The 19,887-nt window shown below is 23.9% G+C and overlaps 1 protein-coding gene across 1 annotated transcript; it reads left to right on the forward strand.

The window, feature by feature from the left end:
- Positions 1-2,865: 2,865 nt before the first annotated feature.
- On the forward strand, positions 2,866-19,126 carry LOC113554600 (UPF0193 protein EVG1 homolog). Its single transcript, XM_026958512.1, has 4 exons — positions 2,866-2,964; positions 5,387-5,608; positions 5,723-5,866; positions 18,888-19,126. The coding sequence occupies exons 1-4, from the start codon at positions 2,871-2,873 to the stop codon at positions 19,124-19,126; spliced, it is 699 nt and encodes a 232-aa protein (XP_026814313.1). The 5' UTR covers positions 2,866-2,870.
- Positions 19,127-19,887: the final 761 nt, after the last annotated feature.

Consider the following 19,887-nt stretch of genomic DNA (forward strand, 5'->3'; position numbering starts at 1 on the left):
ATATTGTCAATATAAATAATACAATTTTTACTGAATATATTTTATAACAATAATATTATATTTTTTATTTTCATAAGATATTGAAAATTATTTTTATTGAACAGTACAGAGTACTGAGGTATATACTTACGACTTAGGACGAATCGGTTAGTGTTATGGTTAAGTCAATATAGTTATATTCAATACATAATAATTTATTGTTTTCTTAATTTTTATACATATTTTAAAAGCAATTAATTTTTACTCGAAATGCAATGTATTACTAAAAAACATTTTTTTCTTATGCAATTGACATTAATTACGTTCCTTTCGATCTTAAATATTGATAAACACTTTTGTTTCGTTAATTCTAGATTAGATTAAGCTGGACTAGAAAATAACACCCGTTTCCCGTTGGTCTTATGTATTTTATCAGGGCGTGTCAGTACGACTATGGTACAATGTATAATTACGTGAACTTTAAACAGTTTGATTTCAGACGAATCGATGGCCGTTGGGTCCACAAGGGCACGAGCATTGATTTAAACGGTCAAGTCATATAGTTGATTATAATGATATAACAATACATAATACATTTTATAATAGTATAACAATAGTTGTATATTGTTGTACCTATAATACTTGTATTCAATTTAGATTGATTCAAACGATTTGTCATTCGTTTAAATATTTAAATGAATACAACTAAATGTTAATATATTTCTTATTTATTTGTTATTTACATGAGTTCATTCTAATCACAATAACGGTTTATTAAATATTAATTATTTTGTAGATAATATTTTTTGATTCATAGTTAAAAATTGTACTTGCATTTAATAACTGTAATTTTATAACAAGACACTATAAAGAAGCTGTTAAATTTTACAATTGTTTCATGTTTGTGTGTTCAAAATAAAAGGATTACTCAGCGCGAAGTTAGTAGACTAATTTTATAGTTTGTTGAAGACATATTAATCTCTTTTTGTATTTACAGACTTTAAATAAATATAAGTTCCTATAATTTTAAATGCCAACTGACCTTAGATATAACCATTTAATGAGAAATAGTAGTAATATACCTATCTTCGAATATACAGAGTCACGTACAAACATTTTAAGAGAGATACGTGTCTGAAACTTTTCACGCCTATTATCGACCTAAGGATTATTGTGAGATAATCTCTCTGATTCCACAGAGCAAATGATATAATTTGGCTTAAATATTATATAATGCTTATACATTTTTATGGTTTTGACTTGTGTGTTTCGTGAATACACTTGTTATTAAGAAACTATTAACTAGTAAGATAATATTAATTTTAATTTCATATCATTTATGGGGTGGACTATAATACATAATTTATTTTAGTTTTAGTTTGAGGTCCAATGAAATTAAAATAAATATTTCAACTAAATTTAGTTATGTAACAATCTTTAAATGAATATTGTATTTACGCGTAATATTGATCTGTAATACGAAAATCTATATTTTTATTTTACTAACAGGATCACATTTAATGATGTTATGTATTATTTTTTTAGAAAGGCTTAACGTTGCTACGTTGGTATCACAAAACTATCACAAAACTTTTCCGACTAATAATAAATAGTTTTACTTCCAGAACATTTTATCTCATTCTCATAGGTATCCCTATAAAAGAGTCTCGTCAGTTGTCGGATTACCGGATTACTATTTACGGTTGAGATTTGGCAATCAACATCCGGATATCTTTGAGATTGTTCAGGAAGTTTCTCGGTTCAAAGATTCTCCATAGAAAATTCATTAGGTACAATCTAGTTTGAACTCATCTAGTTGGATATATATTTTTAAATCTATTTGGGGCTTGAAAATGTTATAAAAAATGTATCCTTGGAAAAAAATGTTTAAAATTGTTATCATTATTAAAACGGAAATGAAAATGTGTAATATTTATTTATTATAAACGAAATAAAACGTTAAAAGAAATATTAAAAAAACATATCTTCAACTTAAAAATATGTTCAGATGTTTATAATGAACCATAAAAATTCGATATATTTTGTATATTATTGTTTCCGGAAAAGGTGATATTCTTCATCACACAATATCGAGCTCTCTCTACATGCTAAATTTTTGAAACTCACTCAAAACTAATAGTTTGATATTTCACCGCAAGATGGCTCAGATGTAATAATTTAAATTGTTGGATTTTTTTCTGAGCTTCTAGGATAATCTTAAAATACTATGACATACAATTTTATTTGTATACGTAATTTATTAAATACTATTTTATTGTTAATAAATAGTTTCAATCACTGAATTAATTATATACTTTACTTGGACTTTCAATACTTTTGGTAATACAATATATAACAATATATGATTAGGTTACCTACTTTAATGTTTTACTTACAGTATTTTACGTTTTATTTTAAATAATATATTATGTTGTCTTAAATGTAACCTATTTTATAAGCCGATGAAAGTTAACAATATAGTTAAATTAATTCCTTATTAATATGTTTTAGTATGAAGTTTCATTTTGTTAGAAAATTGTGTCGTCAGAATCTACGAAATTTTTTTTTTTAAATATTTTATACTATCATAATTTTTGAAAAATAGTGTAATATAGAACAACGTTTACAATACAAATCATTCTAACTTAACATAACCTTATAATAAGTCATGTAAATAATATTTTTATGTTTACCGTCTTATTGTATTGTGTATGTACTTACTTAGTGACTACCAAGTTGATTGTGTCAGTAACCATGGTAAATTATGTAACGTAAAATTGACTGATTCATTGATATAATATTCTTAAAGAGATTAATACACATTACTTATTTTATTGTGGTTTAAAAGTTTGTTTATATCACACAATCATTATTATCATAGGAAAATTAAAATGGCGTATCGGACAAAAATTTGCAATCAAGGTGGAATCTTTAATGCATCTAGACCATCCGAATACAGCTCGGAAACTCGACAATTTTTGAACGGTAAAATAGCATAAATTATTAGTAAATTATTAAACTTAGTAAATGGTGATCAGTAGCCTAAAATTGAGTATAATGTGATACAAAAATTACCTTTTTGCTATAACTGTATAGATAATTGTATTAATTTTATCAAATTTCGTTTTGGTTCATTATTATAAAAGTATTGAAGCATAATATATATAAAATAGCTATATTCCTTTTGTAAAATTGAAGGAAACTTTTACTTAAACATAATTACGTATATTGTATTTTTGTTTCACATACTTAGTAAGTAATTATAGTTGCTTCTGGTATATCGTAATTTTAAATTTTAAACTGTCAAATTCATTTTATTATTGTAACAATTTTATAGCGAATTAAGAACAGAAAAAAAATCATACTATTAAAAATGCTTTTACAATTATAAATAGAAATATTTTATTAAAAATATTATTTATATAATATTATAATTTATTTCAGGTGAGAAATTTTAAATACAATCTCATAATTTCTTTTTTATAATCAACTTATAAACGAATAAAACATTTAGCGTTTGGAAAAATTCCAAAGAATTGTTTAGGGTTGACTTTTTGAATGAATCTAACGTGCAATTTAAAATTAACGGACAACGTTTTCTTATTGTGAAAAATCTTTTTTGTCTTAAAGAGTAAAAAATATACAAGGTCGTATAAAATCAACATCTAACGTAAAATAATTATTTTACCTTTCGATATGTTTGTTTAGTTGTTTTTCTTGTAGGTATACCAAGCTACTTTGTATATCTAACAAATAAAGGTTCAATGGACCAAAAAGGGTCCTTCCTACAAAAATAAAAATGTGTAGGTTACTTCCTATGCTATTGCAGAAATTATCTTCTAATCAGATTTTCTGTGTTACACTATTTTTATATAATAAATAAATACGTATAGATTATAATATTATAGATTTATACATAATAATAATTATAATTTATCTAGTACATTTTAATTTAATAATAAAAAAATATATATTATAATAAATAATGTGGACTGAAATTCACAACATTTTATATTCAAAAATAACATATTTATTACCATTGAACAAAATATTTATAATATAGATGGTACACTTTTATGAAACGTTTGCAAGGTTCTAATTTTATACTACTCGTATATCATTACTCATTACTTTATTAATACCTTTATATACCCTTATAATTACCTTTTACCTTTATAAATCTAAAAATTAAATAAATAAGGCAGTAAGGCACTAATCGTACTTATATGCAGATTTCCTATTTTCTTTCTTTAGGAAAATAAAATGTATTAGCTTACAATACCATTAATCAATATTCAATATTATTTATATTACACGAAGGATTTTGATAAGAATAGTGCAAAAATGTGATCAAGATTCTTATTGTGTAGAAAAATTTAGTTCAAACAAATATTACAAAATAATATATACGTTTTATGTGTGATATATATACTTAAATAATATTTAAATTGTATATTATACGTTTTTTACCTGTTTATCTAGGTTTATAAAGTAATAAGACATGTGATAAAAAGTGCGTAATTATAAAATTTGTAACATATATTAAAATATAAAATTCGTCCAAGTGAGTAATAACTATTATGATGTATATAGTTGTAGATGTTGAATATACTTTGTCATTTAGTAGATCACTATAATAGGTGGGTTAATTTTGATTTCAATGATAAATTATTTTACGCGATTAAAACGATTCTGAATGAAAACAATTTAACTTTTTGTATTTTGTATGTAATTTAATATTCATGACTATTTTGATAAGTACATGGAATTTTTATACTCTGAACCATTCCTCTTTATAAATATAAACTAGATCCAAATTGATACCAGAAACCACCCTTAAAATCAAAGCATTTTTTATAGTATAAACAATGTTTTTTGCATAAGGATAAATTAAAAAATACACGTAAGAGATATACATTTTGAAAATTTCACTATGCATTCTATATCGAAAGTAAATAATTATAAGTATGCCTTTACGCTATAGGTACGTATTGAATCGTCAGCGACTTCAACATTAAATCTTCTTCAATATAATATTTTTATAACATATTCTAAGTCCATAACATAAATTATTAATATACATTTTTATTATTGTTTGAATAGTTGATTACCTAATACTATATAATTTGTATACATATTATTTAGAAGTTTAAAATACAACTACATCAATTATATTATAGTAAATGAAAAATGTATTACTTTAATAACTGCTGAGCTTCCAAATTAGGCTTTGATTTTTTAAAATTCTAAATTGCAATAATAATAATTTTTCAAAGCACATTATATTTTTGGACCAAGAATATCAGATTTGACCTGTTTTTTAAAACCGTAGCATTTTAGTAAACACTTCATAGTAACAATAGTAATAATATATGATTAAAATTATTCCGTTAAACGCTGTTCGCAGAGTTGATAAAGGAGAGCCGCTTAACGACATTACAAAGGAAGTCTTTACAGGGTTGGCTAAGATCCGGCGGTGATTCGTCGTCAACGATATCCAACCGTCCAGTGTCCGGAGTGTCTGCAAATCCCATCAAGCGGTATCGGTCGACCAGACCGCGAACGCTAAAGAATATCATCGAGTCTGGAGCTTATGAACCGGAAGCCTACAAACCGAGCTCAAAACAAAGTAAACGCAAAATAACTTTACAAAAATAGTACGCCATATATGGTCGTACTACCAAATTGTAATCAAATTACAAGTTTTAGGTTTTATAAATAATTAAATGTAAACAATTGCTAGAAAATTACAACGGAGAAAAAGAAAAACTGCAGAGTATTATGGCTTACGGCAAAGTGACTAAATTGGATCCGGTAGCTGTAGTTAAAGTTCCCAATACCCCGAAAACTACTAATGAATGTACTGATGAGGAACTCATTAACTCAGGTAAAATAGTTTAATAATTTAAGATTTATTAAAATAAATACATATAGTATTAAGTTAAAATTCAATAATGAGGTACCTATAATAATTATATTCATAGAATTGAATTTATAACATAATAAATCAAATTAATTTTCCTTTTCCTTTTCCTTTTCCTTTGTACTCTATGCCAGATGAAAATAGATACTTATATTTAACTTGATTATTGTTGTCATAGTCAATTGAACAGATCAAACATTTACATGGTTTCAGTAACATTTAGATTTTTAATATTTATATACAATACGTAATACCCAGCTAAACTCCGTACACTTCGTTGCCTGTACAAAATTCGACTGTGTAATTTAGTTGCCTAATGCTAACATTTAGTGGAAGGATAAATAATATTTTTGGTGTTTTTTCTGATTATGGATGATGTGTATGGATGATATTTTCGACACATCAACTTTATATAACTGTCCCGCCCAGCGTTACATTTTTCGATCGATTAACCAATTATGTTCATTCGTTAAAAATAATCGAACAGCGCTAAACATAATAAACAGGTAGAAAAATGAGGTTATTAATTAGATAAAAATTATCATATCTTATGATAGAGACCAAATCACACGCAATGATCATAATTTACTCGAAATCGGTTGAGTAGTTTAGGAGTGCATTGTGGACATACCTTCCGTAAACGAAATTTTTATTATTGCAAATAGTATATATCAGTTTTTATTTAATTGTTTTAATTTTTAACCATTGTAAATTCACACTTCCATTTAAATAAAATCATAAATATTAACTAATTGATAAGTACATTGAATGTTAAATAAATTGGTAGAACGTTCACCATCAAGTCGTACTTGATTTTCTACAAAAAAAAAGTACTGAAAAAACATACGTAAAATAAAAATTGTATTTATGGTCCCATTAAAACTAAACCTCCATAGCAGTACAATTGAGTATGATTACTATATCGAAATATACATAACTAAAAAAGACGGTATTTGAATTAGTTTATAAGTGAGTTTGCATGTTTACTTACTCTAAAAATACGAAAACCATCTATTGTTCTTCAATGTTACAAAGTTTTTATGTTGATTAATATTTATTGTTTTAATACCTAAAAAAAACAAAGTTCGAGTTAAAGATAAATAATAACTATCACAACAGATGTATTAGAAGGTTTCGTTATTGAGATTAAGTGTTAAAAATTTCGTGTTTAAAATCTGTTATTTTTAAATTTGTACATTCATAATATAATACTAAAATACTCGAATGCATTATATAAATAAATAAATATATATATTTTTTATGCATAATAAATTAGTGTATACCAGATTTGAGTAAAATAAAATACAAAATATATTTTATTATACAATATATGGTGTTCTAAAAATATATTCTTGTTTCTTCAATGCCTATAATCAAAAATTTACTATTTTCAAAGAAAATTAAAAATAATTATAAATAACAGATATTTATTATTAATACGAGTAATAATTTAGGGTGACCAGACGTCCCGTTTAAAACGAGATTGTCCCTTTTTTGATCATCGTGTCTCGTTGTCCCGACAAACTTCGAACCGGACTCTTTTTATCCCGTTTTTAGAAAATGGTCCCGTTTTAATCCCGTTTATATATATCATTACATTATATTTTTAAAATAAATCGATCTATGAAACAAATCTAACCTAGTTTAATTTATTCTATTAAAAGAAAATTTTCCTAATTATTTAAAATAATTGTATTAGTTTTTAAATGCAACATTATTGTGTTCATTATGATAATAAAAAATAAATATTCCTAAACATTTTCGAACACTTTTATTATTTAGGTTAGGTTAATTAACTTTAAAGGGTAAAGTAATATCAATAATTTTTTAAGGGTGGGGGTGTAACAACTATCCCGTTTTTATTTTTTTTTAAATGGTCACCATATAATAATTAGAGTAGTATACAATAAATATAAAAGAATATTAAAAATTCAATAAATTAAATTTTTTTATTGTTTAACATACCCATTATTAATTTCATTAATAGAAATTATAATTTTTAAAACCTCTTTGACAGTAATTGTATTAATTCCTTATTGTATACACTAACTATGTAGTAACCCAGTAACCTGTGTTAAACAAACACACAAGACGGTAAAATGATTTTTATCGAAACTCGAAAGAGATTTCCTTAAAATATAAGATTATAATCTTAGATCATATACAACATATTGTATATGATCTAAGATAATGTAAAGTAATGGTATTATATTTTGAGCTCTACTGCACTTTATGCTGTAAGCTTTTTGTTTCTTGAGAACCATCGGTTAGGTACTTATTCTTATATTTGTTATACTATACATCAATACATTGTTATTACATATATTATATCTAAAAACGGGAAATTAACGAACTCAACAAACTTTCATTAATTTAAATACAATTAATATAAAAAAAAAAAGAAAATACTAGAAGATAATAAGAATCACCTATCTCTTCTAGTACGTAATGCTAAATAATTAAATATAAAGATAGTATACAAAGTCTAAAAATCAGGACTTCGTTTATATATTATATGTTTATTGCCTGAAAAATTAGACTGAGTATAAGTACAAAATTTACAGTAACTAAAAAATGTCAATGCTTTGTTTATAATTGCCTTTCTTATTACTTGACATTTAACCTCAGTTGTTAGTGGTGTAATTGTGCATTTGTTTCCTTGAGACTGGATTAAGTTTTATTTTTTTTTAGATAAAATATGCTAACAGTAGAAACATTCAAACCTTATAAAATAAAAATAAAACAATACATTTAACATACGTTAATAACTTAATAAGATTTGAAGATTGAATAATACGTTGACGTATTATCAACATTATTGTGTTACAAGTATATAAATAAAATTTAAAAATTTGACTATAATATAAACTATTTTATGATCACTGAATATTATTATCACATTAATTTTCTCAGACAAGTTATGGCACCTTATTTTTAATGCACCCTCGGTTACATAATATTATTTAACGATATGAGTATAACTACGATTTGTTTCTATGCTTTAAAATGAGTTTGAAGACTTGTGAAAAAGTAACAAATTAGGTTATGGATTCAATTTTTTGAAAATATTCGTAAATTATTTTGTTTCCTCTAATTTTGTATCCAGTTATGCCACTAACCGACTAACCGGCCAATTTTACAAACACAAAACATATAAATATTTTCAATAGTATATTGTTTAGATTATCGTCTATTCGTGGGTATGTTTCGAAGATTATCATAAATGAGCCAAATAAATGATTGAAACATAAAAGAAAAATATATTTTTCAAATTTTAATTTTATGAAATGGCTATGGGATACGATTTCACACAAATACAAATTATTAATTGAATCATAATTTTTAATTTATTGGTACCAACGAATTGTATAATATGTTTTTGCAAATGTTCTGTGAATAAAATATTATAATTTTAAGTTTATATGTGGCGTAAAAAAATTTCTTAGCAATGGTGATTGTAAACAATGTTCGGGATTAAAGAGTGCTACTTTAGTTTTAATGTGTAAAAATAAACAAATAATACATATTATAAGGTACATTATGTTTTCATTATAATTTAGAATACATAATATATTTTTTACTATATTTTACTGAATACCGAATTCGTTATTCATCAAATGAAAATTATACATCATATGTTTGTATAGGCACAAAAAAAAATTGTAAGGTGCAAAATATAAATACCCACGTGGTTGCATCTCATAAAGTATTTGAGTGGAAACAAACCCTAAATAAATATGATAACTATGTCAGTATGAAAATATTTTTTTACTTTGATTTTCAGATTAAAATTAAATGTTTAGAAACTCTAATTCTAGTTTATAAAAAAACTAATATAATATAAATCTGGCTATATATAATGTATATATTATAAATTAAATAAAATTATCGATTATAAAATTAATATGTCTAATACTTTATACTATTGTCAGTTACTATTAATGAACAATAGTAACTGACGATAGATCTAAAGTTTGTTCAATAAATCATAAGAATTTAATTTTAAATCCAAGTTAAAATGTAAGCAGTGTTTATTTTTAAAATTAACTTCAGATGTTCAAAGGCAACTAATTTATACGTTGGCAATTATTTTACCATGCGATCACCTTTAGATGTGCGTATTGCACCAGTAATAAATTTACACAATTCGTGTGTATATGTCAACGAAAACATATCGACAGACGTGAATTAATTTTGTTTTTATTTAGAAGAGTGTATACATTTTAAATAGTTTTTGACAAATTAATTTTGTTTTTTTAATCACATCCAGATAGAAGGTAATCTAGGTGCTATTATAAAAATTTATTAAAACTTAATTTTATAATTGAGAAATAAAAAAAAGCGATTAAAACTATTAAGTACTAATTAGTAGCATTTTTAATATAACTTAATTTAATTATAAGTTAATTAATGGCTTTTGGAATTCAGAAGTTAAAGTTCGTTATCCCACAATATTGAAATATATTTTCAAGTTTTATACGTAGCAATAGTATATAACTGTTTATATATATGGAATATTGTAAATATAGTTATAATAAATTTAAAATTTTAATTTTAATTTTAAGACGTATTATATAATATTGTGTTTTTATGAGTATTCAAATTTGAATTATTATTAAAATCAATAAAATTTAATTGTAAGATTTTTTTAACCTAAATAATGAGTTTAATTTTTGTTTATCATATTATACTTATGACTATATCGCGTATTTCAGAAAAATGTCATACCATTTAGCTAAAGTATTAAGCATTTAATCTTTTAACTTAAATTATTTATACTTTAATATATATATATATTGATGATCCAATAAATTTTTAATTTATATTCTACTATCTTATAGTGATAATATTTGCAAATATTATTAGAAGAGAGTTTATTTTTATAACAATTATAATATACTCTCAATAACTTATATAATAAACATAAATATAAATATATATTTATTTAATATAATTATACTATTCTCATCGATTTTATTTATTTTGTCAATACCATATAAAACGTGTCAATCAATTTATTTGAAAATGTAATTCACATAAAAGTATTTGCCTACCTTTTTGTACAGAAATATCATATATGATAATAATAAAAATTTTCTTTTATTATTTCTTTTATACGAATATACTTAGAATAAATCGCTTCACGTACATTTAGTAGTGATGGGTGAGACCTTTATTGACAAAAAATTTACCCTTCCCTTTTCGGCCAAAATATAAAGTTTAATAGTAATGATATTATATAATTTATATTACTTTAAAACTTTATGTTATACATATAGAAAACTATTAAAAATATAAACTGTATGAAATTATATACAATATATAAATAAACAATAATATATCATTCTTATCAATAATAATTAATAATTATTTAATTTTATTAAATAAAAAATAAAAATTATTAAAAATTTGAGTTGTCTAAGATGTTGTAAAATAAAAGATAGTAAATAATTTAAAATATAATTAATAATAATAGGTTAAGTATATATTACAATTTTTATTTAGGCCGAAAAAGGAAGAGTATCTACGATTTTAGTCGAAAACGGCCATGCCCTAAGTAGTATCGTTTGTTAATGTCTGTGATAGGATCTATAAAATAACACAATAATATTATAATACTATTGTTTACTTTATTAAATGTCAAAGTCCGTTTGAATTATACTTACTATAAAGTATAATACATTTATAATAACTAATCATCAACAGTAATCGGCTTACCATATAGTGAACGAATATCGTTTATAAAATATTGCGTTTGTTTTTAATAAAGTACAATAATAGGTATATTCTATTCAAAAAACTCATGTTATACACACTTAATCGGTTTATTTTTATCATATATGAACTCAAACACGCATTAATTTCTATCTACTTAGACATATGAGTACAATATACACTTATTCTCATGATTTCGTGATATAGTATTATAATATAGTATGTGGACCATGCATGAAGTAATACGTCAATCAATCGAGAATAGTAAAGTAAAATAAAAAACAACGTTAAATGGAAAATCAATGTTTTGTGTTTTATTGTCCATATTTAATTTAAAATCTAAAATAGTTGATAAATAGTGATAAATAGTCACATTCGAAAAGTCCGTAGTTTGGTTTAAACAGTATTGGTTTTTAAACGTTTGTTTTTTTTTATAACATATTTTTTACTTTTATCATAAAATAATGTAAACCTTTTAAAATGACTTATTGGCTATTCAAAAGTACCAAATAGATTACATTTCAATCGATAGTATTAAGTGTACTTGAAACTTTTTGAGTACTATTCTTATTCAAAAACGCAGTATTCAAAGAAAAATATTTTAAAAAAAGAATCTCTGCATGTATGAGTAAGACCAATACAAATATAAAATATATTATACATATACTAAACTTTTTCACGTTGTCTACGGATTTTGTTGAAAAGTTACGTTGGGTTATCGACTGAGTACTAAAGAATAACCTACGCAGAGTGATTTTTTTAGATTTTTCATTTTTATTGTTAACTCATAACTGAGTGGGGTGATATAATATGTGTTTTTAACTTAATATTATTCTATTGCGCGATATTTGTGTAAATTATATTTTTTACACATAAATAAATAGGTACTGAATTCAACTTATAATTTATAGTCGTTTTAAGTTTATGCATTAATAGTGGAGTGAAGTGGCAAAGCATATTATCCTCCACAATATTTGTTTCCCATCACTAAATATTATCTATTAATTTTTAATGCGGATGAATAATATTAACCTACCCCTAATAACATTCAATATATTTTAAACATCCATATTTTCAATTAAAGCATTTTGCGCTACATAATTAAAAGTATAGTTTATTATTTTATACTGATGTATAATGTTATTAAATTTTTAAAAAAATACACATAATCGACGCCTATGATAAAAGTCAATAGAATATTTCAAAACTGAGTAAAAATGAAAAGATAAAAGTATGATCTATATTCTACATAATAAAGTCCGAAATACTTAAACTTCAAATTTGAACTTAATATTTAAACTCTTCGCACACTTAATGAACTACGGCTAATTTTATGATCCAATAATTGTGAACCCAAACTTTGCTTTACATTTTTTTCTTTCATTGATTTAACACGATGACGATAATATAAATTTATCGTTCACGACAATCTGTACCGTAATCATATTGATTGATGTCTTTTTGAAAATTTGGATTTTAAGAATTCGTATAACTATATATTTTAATATGACGTAAGGGCTATACTTTTAGTTGATTAGATTTTTATACTGGTCAATAAATCTTAAACGACGATACAAACTCATTTTATTTAAATAAAAATTATTTTCTTTATACTGTAAAACTGATAAATTTAAAAAAAAATATTTACGTATCAAAATCAAACTTAAAAATTTTTATTGTTTTTATATTATTTAACTACATGTTACAATCATAGTAGGTTCAAGATAATAAATGGTTAAAATTTGAAGGATACAAAGCAATGTTGATTTGAATATTTTAGTAGTTTTATATTAATCTATCTTCATTTTATAATTTGTAAAAATTGCACGAGTATAAAATTACATATTCTTAGTTTTTATTTAAATATATTCTTGTCAAAACCATTTATAACTCGGAATCTACTCTTCGAATTTTCATTTAGATACATCAATATTTTTTAAAAAAAATCATCTGATTAATAATTTACAGTCAATAAGGTTGGTTCTCATTTGAAAAATAGAAGTTTGTATCGTTATTAAACATAAAAATCTACATAATTCAAAATTTGACTTAATTCATTATCAAAGTAAAAAAATAGGAATAAGTATATTCGATGTTTCAATATAATACAGAGTAAAAAGCGATGAGTGTATTGATTTTACTATGATGTGTGTGTGTGTGTTTTTTTTTGTGTCTGTATTCATTACATTTTGGGACAATAAAAAGCTTTAATTTTTAACTTTGGGGATAGTTTTTGGTAGGTAGTAAATTTGATTAGTACAGTTTATACTTTTGAAGAAGAGGTGTATACAAATAAAGCAAACATAAATCGAAAAAAAAATAAGAAAAAACGTGAATTTTCACTCTAAATTAGTATTTTATTAAAATTGATTTTTTTATTTTGTCAAAATTCAAAAATGTATAACAGTAAAAACTAAACTTTAAATTCTCATCCAATATTAAATTTTATAATTCTTAAAATATTTTAACTCTTTTTGGTCTATTTATAAAAAAATGCAACTTTAGATTTATTTTTTTTTTAAATGCCAATAAAAACATTTTCACTCGGGAAAAAAGCTTAAAAATGTATCCAACTGGATTTTTTATAAATCGTTATTAATAATAAAAAAAAAATGTCGAGTAAAGTCAGAATATTTGTATGATAATAACCGGCTTACAATATAATTGTCATACAATTATTTTTGTAGATTTGTATGTTATTATTTATAGTTTACAATATTATTAAGACAGTGAGTAAAGTAAAATTACAGAATTGTTGATGTTTAAAAATATATTGTTATCGCTAAGCAATTTATCAATGTATTTCAAGTCATCCTCAGTTTTAATAAATATGTAATTCCAAGAACGACCAATAAATATTAAGACAGTATCATCAGCATAACATATTGTATGGCTTTTTAGGTCAAGTAATTTAATATCGTTTTATTTTATAATGAAAAACATTAGAGATAGCGTTGTACCTTGTAGAACACTGTATTTAATTATTTGTTCACAAGAAATTATACCATTTATTTTGATCATTTGTTTCTTATTTTATAAATAAGAAGATTCGAAAAGAAACAAAGCTGACCTAGATATTTCTATTGTATATGTGACTATGTACTACATTTTATAAACAATAACGTATCGTTGACCATAGTGCACAGTGTCTACTGTCGAATGCCTTAGCCATATCTAAATAAATTGCTGTACATTTTTTTCCTTCATTTAAAGCAGTGTAGGTAGACAAGTTGTATTGCGTTAATAGTTAACATAAGTTATACTGACTTGGTTAGTAGTTTTATTCGGTCTAAATTCAAAATAATTTTTAAAAAGTAAATTGATTATACAAAAATAATAATAAAACAAACGAAATTGATAAAATTATGTCGACGAGAGCTACTACAGTTATATGATATTAATTAATAAGTAATATTTATATCGGGAACTAATTGGCAATTTGTACACTTTATTTTAAACAGGAACCAATTCCGTATTAACCAAAATAGAATCAGCACATTATAATAATATGATAAAGTGCTATTGCGATATCGTTCGAATGGAATAGTATTTGGTCATGATGGCGTATATAATATTATATATGGACGCGAATGTTGGTGAGAGATTGATGAGACGATTTACCCTAAATTTTATTTAGTAGATAACGAGTGACTAGTTACTAAATATATCGTATAATACAACGATTTAGGTTAAAGTAGATTTAAATAATCTTGTAAAATAGACGCTTTCCGTGGAAGGTTTAAATCAAATTTAATTTGTTCTTCTGTCGTACTTAAGCAATTGTTAGTCAATGTTAGAATATATAATTTATCAAATATACCTACAATATGTATATAATGGCATATACGTGTGACATTTTTTTCGTTCAACAAATTTTCTGAAAATAAAATAAATCTTAAGTTTTTAAAAAATACAACTCGCGATAACGTGTCGAAAACACTGTAACGCAAACGCGTACAAAATCGGTTTGAACACAATATATTATGTCTGTTATATAATGTAATAGTGTATAGTATTGTACTTTGCGCGTACCTATCACAATACTCGCGAACGCAAAGTGTTGCTTATTATTAGGTGTGGGTCGTGGGTAAATAGTATACTATTACAGCATATAATGTATAGGTAACCGTTGCTCCAAAATAATATAATACACGCCTGATTCGGTTGTCGTTTTTGCCTGCAGATGTGGCGTATCGTTCGTTTTCGATTTAAAATTATTGTTGAGTTTACAATTTTTCTCACTTAAAACTAGGTGTATAATATTACATACGTATATATATATACGCGTATGTCGTACATACGCACGTTCACATGTTCAGTATGTATAGGTCATTAGTAAAATAAATGTATTATTCCGTATTCGATTACAGTATAGTAATGAATTTCAAACGATTTTGGACGTGTTCCAATCACGGGTTTCATTCTAATATCAAGTAGCTAATTAAATAAATGCATCGAATATATTTAAGCAAATTTGTTCTTCTGACGTATTATAATCGTATCCGTCTGTTAAACCAATAATTACGTAAAAATAAAAAAAACCATAAATGACTAACTATAATATTATAGTGCTATAATAGTACTTGCGACAATTGATCAATGAGGTTCATCATTGAGATGCATACATAAATGAAAAAGTAGAGCAAAAAATTTCTATACCTCTTATGATCTAACCGTCGGCCATAAAATATTAATAATAAATGTGAGCTTTGAATAAAAAAAAAAACTATCAGTAAATTTATATAAAATTTGATAAAAAATATTATTTTGGTTTAATATGCATTAATTGTTATTTTTTTTAAACAGATTACAACATTTATCATAGCCAGTTTTTTTTTATTTTTTAAATATTTTGTACGCTATGTACATTGTACATAATCGTATAAATAGTTTGGGGAATCATAAGTTCCTATACATAAAAATAATAAGTAAAAAATTACATACGTTAATTCATACATATGTCACGTGTAAGTTCCTACACAGTAGAGAAAGGTAAGTGTGTTAGTTCCTACTCGGCGAAGGTAGATATATGTATGTAAAAAGAATAAACTTTATTTTATATAATATAAATAAGTTTTCAAACTGATAATACTATAAAAATACCAAATCACACAAAAACAAAAATATTCCAAAAAAGAAAATTGTATAAAAGAAAAAATTGTAACGTACTTAACAAAAAAATTAACCAATACGATTATAAACATTTATAAGTTTCAAAATAAACCACATACAATATAATTTTATTATTATTTTTTGTCATATTAAAATGTATAACAATATCTTCAAATTGATAACTTATAAATTATAGTAATTATTCGATTATTAAATAGTTATATATAATAATATGTAGTGTAAATACTTACATAGTATATACCTTATTCTATCGTGTAGAAACTAACATATGTATTTTTTTTTACCTGCTAGGTCACACAGTGAGTTTTCTCATTTTTAGTATTTCTCCAGTTTCCTTAAATGTTTTTCATGAGAGACCTTTTAATCAACTGAAAATGCTGGAAACTTTTTAATGTATGTAATAATAAATACATTTTTCTAAATATAAAACTATTTATGTACAAATCACTATTAAAATTTATCTGGCTAACTCTGGGAAAATTCAAAAACGCAAATTTAATTAAAATCCAAACCTTTCAAAATGTATGCAATTGCTTTAAAGAAACAAATGTCTACCATAATTATAAAATTATACACTTTAGAAAGATCTAAATCTAAAAAGTATAAAATGAAGAAGCTGAGCATTATTATAAAATATTTCACAATAGGCTAACTTCTCATAAAAACTTTATTAAAAATTTAGCTAATGCTGTTCACCCAGTAATCTTTCAAGGCGACTAAAGTGTAGGTAGTGTTAAAATCTTTTGTGTAATTAACATGCGTATTTAAGTAAGTTGAAAGTGTCAACACTGGATGGTTTCTTTCATAAAAATTAATATTTTTCTACTCTTAATATAGTTTATATTCTTATTGTGTCAATTGATATTATGCGTTTAAAATCACTTTTAAAAAAGAAGACATTTCATAAATTTATAAATGTGTGTAAATCGTATAGTACAAATATAGAGATAGTACCAAAGTATCATTTATTGTATGGTAAAAGAAAAATTTAGAATTAGGATTTCAATAGTTGTAAAACATTTTTTTGTTAATAAATAAACATCTGTGTAATAAACGTGGACTATTCAGACTAACACTAATAGCATTCAGTTGTATATAATATGCTTTAAAAATCTGAAATCTGTATCCGTAATACTTCATAGAATTGAGTTTCTGGTACATGCTATATGAACAGATAAAGATAAATCGTTTTGAAACGTGATAAAATTTAGTTTTAGAAAATGTCGTGATGCACTTAATTGTTTTTTATGATGAAGAAATAAATATGACATAAAGCTTTTATTGAAAAATAATTTTTTTTGTCATTTACCAAAGACATTTTAAGGAATTTTACATACTATTATGTATTTTGTTCAAATATTAAAATCATTTTTAATCGGTAAAACCCATTGATCATAGAATACTATTTTAGCTACAAGATTAAGTATAAAATAATATTTTATGTAATTTTGTTAAATTTGAACCGAAAATTTGAATAGAAATTTTGATTAATTAAGTAAATTAAGCATAATTTTATAATATTACAGACAATTAAAAATTTAAAAATACATAATTAAGTATACATTTTTTCAATCAATATTAAAATTGATAATATACTGCAGCTTTACAATTGTATTGAAGATAAATTGGAAACAGGATACTAAAGTTCAAGGTATAACCATTTTAGTGCATATTATCATTAAATATTGAATTATTTTTTAATCTTATTCTATGAACCTTGTATTATTATCATTATTCAAATTAATGTTTTTTGCATAAAATAATTCAGAATACCTTAACATGGAAAATGCCATCATAAATATAATGTTTTATACTCATAGTTGAGAAAGTTTTTTTTTTAATTCTTATATATAAATTATGTAATGTACCAATCAATTTGGTAATCATATTGTAAACAACAAGAAGTTTTATGCTAAATTGTATTATATCCTATCTAATGCGGAACAGCAAATCGTGAAAATGTTGCACTGCTATAGTGTTATAATGCATGCTTGATAATTTCATAAAATGTTGATATTATACTTTTATATTATTGTTTTACTGTTTTTTGATATTTATTTAATGTATAATAATAATATACAAATGTATATAGTTATTTATAAAATTTAATAAAATTTGAAAAATTCTAATTTTGCAGTGATATTAGAAATTGAAGATCGTGAAAAATTTCTATCAGACATGGAGGATTTGGGACAAGGATCCAAGTACAATGCCTCTATAATTCATGAGATTTGTGACCGAATCAAGAAACTAGAAGTGTTTGTCAGTAAAAATGCCTGTAGTTATAGGCAAGCAGACGTGCAGGGCATTGCAAATAAATATCGAATACCATTGGGATCACCAAAAACACTACCGGGATCGTTATCTGTCATTTAAATTGTGTATTTAATTCTCTGTTTCTAGTTAAAAAGAGTTTTAATCAAATTATATCATTTCAATCAATTTTACAGCATCAAGCTGAAAACTAACAATAATATGACATTGTCCGTATAGTATACATCTGTAAAAATTTAAAATTTAAATATAAATTGAAAGAGTGCACAGAAATGTAAATCTATTTTGTTGCGTTCATTTTAACATGTATGTAAATTTTGACCTGAAATAAACATATACTTTTACACACACACATATATAAATATATATATATATATACAAACATAGGTCTTTTTAACTATACGCTCTAAATAGAATATTGCATATTATTATTATATCTCCACGATATATTAATAACTTTTAATATAATTTTTGAGGTAACAATTAATGGTAAAATAATGTATTTTTTTAATTATCTATCGATCTGACTTTAATAATTATATTTTCTAGTATTCTCGGTGAAACTTCATAAATCACGTATTTCTTATTGCGCACCTAATTAAATCACTAAATAAGTAGTACAATTACTTTAGATTCAAATAATATAAAGTAAATAATACATGTTCACAACAATTTTAATATTGTTTTGTATTCTCAAAGTACCTAGGCTTTTTAAAGTATTTTATTTATTTTAATTCTAATTCCTATAAATTATAAAGATTACATACATATTATACACATACATTTTTTGAATTTGCAGAATAATAAATTACCTAAATAACTAGGTACTGTAAATTACATGACTATATATATTTTTAAGTTTC

The sequence above is a fragment of the Rhopalosiphum maidis genome, chromosome 2 (genome assembly GCF_003676215.2).
Source record: "Rhopalosiphum maidis isolate BTI-1 chromosome 2, ASM367621v3, whole genome shotgun sequence".
NCBI classification, from domain to species: Eukaryota; Metazoa; Arthropoda; class Insecta; order Hemiptera; family Aphididae; genus Rhopalosiphum; species Rhopalosiphum maidis.